Consider the following 7,024-nt stretch of genomic DNA (forward strand, 5'->3'; position numbering starts at 1 on the left):
TTTCTTGGACATGTCAGTGTAGGGAGTCTCTCCAAGGTACTGCCCCTATCACCTTCATGGATGGGCTTATGAGTCACCTCAATGTGAGTAACTTCGAAGTCTGTCTCTTCAAATCGGTCCTTTTGCCTAAATATCAAACTTGTATTTCTGGGCACTTGGTGGGTATTTGCCTTTGCACCTGTCTCCACTGTACTACATTCTCCCTATAATCTCTTTCCTGTTGCTAAGAGGAGAAAATTATTATTTTTTTTTTCAAAAAAAATTTTTCTTATTTACTTATGATAGTCACAGAGAGAGGGAGAGAGAGAGGCAGAGACACAGGCAGAGGGAGAAGCAGGCTCCATGCACTGGGAGCCCGACGTGGGATTCGATCCCCGGTCTCCAGGATCGGGCCCTGGGCCAAAGGCAGGCGCTAAACCTCTGCGCCACCCAGGGATCCTGAGGAGAAAATTATTGCCATTTACCCTTACACACCTCCATCAGGTTACTATTACGTATTAATTTCATGCCAACATTCATGTCATTTCCTAATGCTTCTCTCTGCACATTTTCAAAACCCAGAGTCTTTCAAGGCTCTGAAGATCCCTTTGACCCTTCTTTGTTCATGTCAAGGGCTTCTTTATATATCTGATAAGGCTTATGGGCCCCTTCCCAGGGCAATGTTTTTAAGAGTTTAAGAGAATATACATTGGATTATAATGGGAAAGAATTAATATTACAATACCTTTATCAAATCCCCAAACTGTAAAGTGTTAACAAATGTGTGTGGTTTCTTTTTAAAGATTTTATTTATTTATTTGTGAAAGACACACAGAGAGAGGCAGATACATATTCAGAGGGAGAAGCAGACTCTCTGCCGGGAACCCAATGTGGGACTAGATCCCACATTGGCTCACGCCATGAGCCAAAGGCAGATGCTCAACCACTTAGGCACCCTAACAGATGTGTTTTTTAATTAATCCGTTAGAGTCACAAGATAGCTCTTGTGAGCAAGAATGAACACAGTGTAGAAGGAATAAAGTGTCTAAATGGTCTTGAAAACACTGAGAGCTTCAGTTTACGTGACATGCACACAGGACAGGTCCTGCCCATCACAGTTTGCTGCCTATATTTGTAAGTGGAAGAAATGCTAAGCTTCAATTGAGGGATAGTACAGATAAAGATGGACTTATGTTCTATACAAGTTCCTAGATGTCTTGAATCCTGTCATTGTATCAGAGAGTAAGAACACAACTTGTTGTCTTACTGGCATTTTTCCCATGCACCGCCCACAAACTCAGAAATCAGTTTTAATGAACTATGTCCTCCTCACAGACCCTTGGGGAGAAGCCAAATCCCCACAGTCAACTAGAACCCCACAAACGGATTAGTGCTGAATTCAGTCTTTCAGTGCTTCTTGTTTTTAAGGAGTTCTGGAAAGAAATATGTAGGAAACGAGGATGCTGTTAGGCTCATCATTCCGAGGAGTGATTAGTGAGTGAAGGATCAGAGAAACATCCACAATAATATATCATAATCATTTTGTGAGTGCTTATTTGCGGATAGTAAACGCTTTACGTGGGTTTTCCCTTTGAAAATTCAATGCTCTATGACTTAGACTTTCTTATACATTTGGAAAGGAAAAGAAGCGAGTATAGCCCGCCCGAGGTCCTGTAGGTAGCACGGCGGCAGGCTGTGTCCAGAGCCGCGTTCTAGGTTATGCCAAAGGCCGGAGCACCAGAACGTGGAGGCGGACACCGCGCTACCTCTAAGCTGTGCATAACTAAGTATACACTGAAGTCGCAGAGTGGAGACTCACAGCAGAACCCGGCTCTCCTCCCTTTGGCCTACAGGCGTTTACAAAGGCTCAGCGCAGCCTTCAGGGTGGAACCTGACTTGACTTTGAAATGTTTAAGGCGATTGTGTCCGTTCCCTCCGCAGGGACCGGACAGCCTGCATCCCAGCCAGCCAGCCCTCCGCAGGGACCGGACACCCATCGGTGGATAACACGAACAGAATCTTAGCAATACAGATAGGATTAGCTTTAAATGTTCTTGAAAACCTCTCCTAGGGACGACAGCGAGGAGGATCTAAATATTTCTGCCCTTGTTTGGGAAATGTGAAGGACGAGGTCTTTGTGGAAAGCGTATGCATTGGTGGCCGGCATAGCGGGTGCCCGGCATAGCGGCTGCAAGTGCTGCAAGGCCACTGCACGGATCACATACTCGAGAGGATTTACGGAATCCCCTTGCCCCGGCACAGACTCCTGCTTGGGGCGCCCGGCCTTCCGGGTCTGCACAGTCTGAGCAAAGGCTAGAAGGGCGATGGGCGGGAACGGAGTGTGGATCCGCCCCTGCGCTTGCGGTTTTCAAACAGGTCCGTCAAATTGTTATAAAAATGCGGCGTGGGGGCAGCTGGTAGTGCCGTGCAGGTTCCGGAGATTCCGGTCTCGTCATGTCAGGCCGCGGCAAGGGCGGGAAGGGGCTGGGCAAGGGCGGCGCCAAGCGCCACCGCAAGGTGCTGCGCGACAACATCCAGGGCATCACCAAGCCCGCCATCCGGCGGCTGGCCCGGCGCGGCGGCGTCAAGCGCATCTCGGGCCTCATCTACGAGGAGACCCGCGGGGTGCTCAAGGTGTTCCTGGAGAACGTGATCCGGGACGCCGTCACCTACACGGAGCACGCCAAGCGCAAGACGGTCACGGCCATGGACGTGGTCTACGCGCTCAAGCGCCAGGGCCGCACCCTCTACGGCTTCGGCGGCTGAGTTGTGAGTTCAGCTCCAGGAAATCCCAGTTTGCAACCAAAGGCCCTTTTCAGGGCCACCTATCTAGTCTACAGAAAGAGGTGCTCACTTTGTACTATCGCTGTGAATTTCTTACTTCCGGCAGATTACACCTAGTTGGGTGTCTCCATTTGCCCAGGCAACTGTGCTCCCCTTCTAAATTTGACCCCTTAGCGCCGGTCAGTCGTGAGGCATCTTGTGGGGGGGAAGGACCTGTCCGCCTCGCCTCCACTGAATTCCATTCAGAGGTTCTGATCTTCCTCCAAGACCACCTAATGTACACGTGCTATAGGTCCACTTAAGAGGTGCTTTAATCGAGTGCCTTCGTTAATTATCGGACATAGTCTTAGGCTTCTGAGGTCCCTTCAGTTAACAGGTGATGGTTCTATGGTCTGCATGCAGCCTATCCTGACTGTGCGAGCCCAGGTTTTTAGGGCTTAAATCCCACCTTGCCTAGTATCAGCAGATTAGGGAGAAATTACGTTGGTTTTCTAGTGAGTTCCCGCTTTCTTGTTCTTAGGTTCTTTAAGCATGCCACAGACTGCCACCTTACCCCTGTATCCTTTGGTGTGATCCCAGTGTGTTTGGTTTTGTGGAGAGTCTTAGAGGTTCCTTGCTGTGTAGGCTGGCTTCCCCGCCCCCCCCCCCCCCCCCCCCCCATTAAGATTGTTCACTTGAACAGAATAAACTACACAGCTGGGCGGGTGGCCTTGTAGCCTTAGGCAACATGTCCCAGCTTTCCTGGAACACAGGTAAGAATGTGGCTAAGAGCTCCAAAAGTCAGAAGTCACTCCCAGGTCTGGGCTTTCCCCTTTCCCACCAGGTAAGAAGGTGATCCAACAGTCCCTTGGCAGGGACATCAGGTCCCAGGGGATAGCAGAGCAATGACTTGACGGGAAAAGATCCTGGACTTATCAGGAAGAGCAGAGTTGCCCTTCAGAGGTGAACTGATCACGGTGGATCTGTCCTGTGTGACATGAATAACTCCTTAAAGTTAAAGCTTGAAAGTACAAACTGAGTCTCACATGATTTGGGGGTAAATACAAGCAATGAGGAATTAATTTTCACCCTGATTCAGGAGGAAGTCATGAATTTTTCCTAAGGCCCACTGAAATGTCTTCCATTCACCCATCTGGGTAAATAACAGTACAAGGCCTCAGTATGTAGTAGTCTAGGTCTTTGAGCAAATCATAGGTTAAGTTTACAAGTCCCCAATATCATGTCAGGTATATATAAAATCTATGAAACTGGAAGCCTTGTACAGAGAGAGATTTGTGCTTGTGTTGTCTTTGGTTGAGTCACTTAACCTCTCTGTGTCTCTGTTGCCCCATCTGTAAAATGGGGAAAACAGTAGTATCGACCTTATAGGTTTGGGGTGAATAAAACCAAACCATTTGTCCAGTGCATGGTGCACGGTAAGTGCTCTAGGTTTTCTCTTTGATTATTATTGCTGTTACTATTATCATTATTGCTCATGACATTAGGCCCAGAGAAAAAGAAGGGGACCTATAAATTATGAATACATGCTCTTAAAGTCCTGACCTGTCTCTTTCTGTCTTTGTGGTCTGCAGCAAATCACTAACCACTCTCCATCATAGGTAACGTGAGGGTAAGTTAATACTTCTGTGACACTGAGCAGGATAGTGGAGGATGATTAACATGACCATATTTGACTTTACATGTTTCCCTGAGAAGTTGTGAGTGAAATGATGAACGATTTGTGGATGCAACCATAAAAACTCAATTCCAGTTTATTTAAGCAATGTAAAAAACCTTTGAAGGAGATGTTCTCCTACCACCCTGACAAAATTGCTGAGCAGGCAGGACTTTCTGTTCTGTCCTGTTTTCTAGTTTCTAGGAAAGCAAACCTAACTGATCCAGCTGGAGAGGTGCCAGCATCAGTCATCCATGATGACCCAAGACAGAGAGGAACAACATAGTGCGGACACTTAAAGCCTAGGTAAGAGGGAATACTCCTGAAGCTGTCCCCCCGAAATCTGGGTAACTCTTTGTTACCTATAATCCGAATCTCCAGTGAGATCCATTTATCATATGCAAAGGTCATTTTCCTCATCTCATACACATCACCATAGGTTGGCCATGTCCTCTTTCCTGACATACTCTTTTCTTGACTTTTGTGAGTCTATTCTCCTCATTCTCTTCCTAAGCATCTAGAATCTTTGGCTCCCTCCTTTTTCTCTGAAGTTTGAGTCATTCCTTATTCTTTCTCCATGGGTAAATACCAGTGTTAATGTGTGCCAAGCACAGTAAAATTGCCACTCCAAATATTTAAACATTTCTTTGTACAGTCCCAAAGTTGCCTCTGAATATCAGGTTCATATCTACAACTACTTACTTGACCCTCCAGTGGAATGTTGATGGGGATTTAAAAATGGTCCTGTCCCAGTTTCTGAAACCTCAGCCTGTCCCATGGTTGGTGATCATTCATCCAAGAACTTCAGCCTCATCGTAGGCTGTGGGCAAGCACACAACCTGTGGGCAAGCACACATCTGGTTCCACTCCATCCCCACACCTGGCTCATCCCTAGTCAACTAGACAGAGAGAATGGTTGTATGTGGGTACTGTGGATGTTGAGAAGGATGATGTGAGCTGCCCTTTAAGGAGAGAGTCTGGCACAGTGTCTTCAACACCTGGAAAGTGCTCCATCAATGTCATCCACACTTTTCTTTACCCATGAAACTGTGTTCATCAATGAATTCTTGGGACTTTCTCGTCCATAGCACCTGTAATAATTTCACCAGGGTTATTGCAATAACTCTTCCATTCTTTCTTCTGCTTGTTTCTACCTCTAAACCCACAAATACCATTTTCCACACAGCACCCTGAGTGCTTTCAAATTCTAATAGTTTCTCTTGACACAATAATTATCTGGGTGCCTTCTTTGGCCCACAAAGCCCAACATTTTCAGGCACCCGTTTAACCCTCGGTCTTATGTCCTAACACCTGACCTTTGCTTACAAGTCTCCCAGCCTCTGAGCCACCCTGGATCCCTTCCACCCATGAGCACAAAGTCATCCCTGCCCTAGGACTTTATTGTACCAACAGTCCCTTGCCCTGGACTACCCCCTAGGTCATTGGTTTCCTCATTGGAAGCATCATCTCATCAGTATCAGGGCACCTGTTTTATTTCAAATGATTTCATAGCGGTGAGAACTGCTATTTGAAATGATTGAGCTGAGGCATCAGTGTGATGATGATCTCTCCTCTCCCACCGGGATCTCAGGCCCAGAGAGCGGTCTCTTGTCCAACACTTCCTGCTGTAGCTTAATACCTCACACAGAGGAAATCAATATCTGACCAAATAAAGGAATTGCTTCAACTCTCCTCTGATTTTTCTTTCCTCATTTTTAAATAAGATTTTATTTGAGAGAGATCGAGAGCACAAGAGTGGGGTGGGTGTAGAGGGAGAAGCAGATTCTCCTCCGAGCAGGGAGCCCAAATGTGGGGCTTGAACCCAGGTCCCTGGGATCATAACCTGAGGTAAAGGCAGATGCTGAACTGACAGAGCCACCCAGGCACTCCTGATTTTCCTTTCCTCATATGTCATAAGCTCAACTTTACCATCAGAACCCCCCCCACCACCCCCCCCCCCCACACACACACACAGGAAGGGCTTTTGTTTGGCTTGTTCTCCATGTATCAGATGTTCTCAAAGCAGAGTAGCTACAAGCAACATTTGTATCTGTGGAAACTTGTTAGGAAGCCAAGTTCCCAGATTTTGCCCAGAGCCAAGGAACAGAATCTCTGGGAGTGGGTCCAGTAATCTGTCCTCCAGCAAGCCTCCAGGTGATTTTGATGCACTCATAAGGTTAGAAGCCCTGCTCTGAATCCCCAGGACACAATTAAGTGCTTGGCACCTGGGTAGGAATGACCAAATGGATGCTCTTTCTTTCTGCCTAGAAGGCTTTGTATCAGGCGGTGCCATGACACCACCCCTCCCCCCCTTTTCTCTAACGTTTTTCAGTGTTGTCTGGGTCTCCCCTTGCTGGTTGTCCTGTGCTCCAGGGAAGGCAGAGTTTCTCACTAGTCTCAGGGATCAGGTCCTGATTCAATGGCAGTAGTCCTGAGGGTCCCAGCCATTTAGTAATGATTAGTCTGGGGCTGGGAATCCAGCCAGTCCTTTGTGGCCGGCTGTGAGAGACTTTATTAGTGTGGCTCAGCTTCTCCAATAGCGTTTTGATTGAGCAGAAAGGTGAGTTGTTGATTTAAAAAACTGTGCGTCCGTGTGTTTGTTAGGGA

General features: G+C 47.2%; 1 protein-coding gene across 1 annotated transcript; it reads left to right on the plus strand.

Annotated features, from left to right (window-relative positions):
- The first annotated feature begins 1,348 nt into the window (after window positions 1–1,348).
- LOC140594613 (histone H4) lies at window positions 1,349–6,109 on the plus strand. Its single transcript, XM_072728938.1, has one exon. The coding sequence runs from the start codon at window positions 2,434–2,436 to the stop codon at window positions 2,743–2,745; it is 312 nt and encodes a 103-aa protein (XP_072585039.1). The 5' UTR covers window positions 1,349–2,433; the 3' UTR covers window positions 2,746–6,109.
- The last annotated feature ends 915 nt before the right edge of the window (window positions 6,110–7,024 follow it).

The sequence above is a fragment of the Vulpes vulpes genome, chromosome 12 (assembly GCF_048418805.1).
Source record: "Vulpes vulpes isolate BD-2025 chromosome 12, VulVul3, whole genome shotgun sequence".
Taxonomy (NCBI): Eukaryota; Metazoa; Chordata; class Mammalia; order Carnivora; family Canidae; genus Vulpes; species Vulpes vulpes.

Excerpts from the sequence above, each read along its gene's own strand:
- LOC140594613 (XM_072728938.1), top strand. The coding sequence starts at position 2,434 with ATGTCAGGCCGCGGCAAGGGCGGGAAGGGGCTGGGCAAGGGCGGCGCC.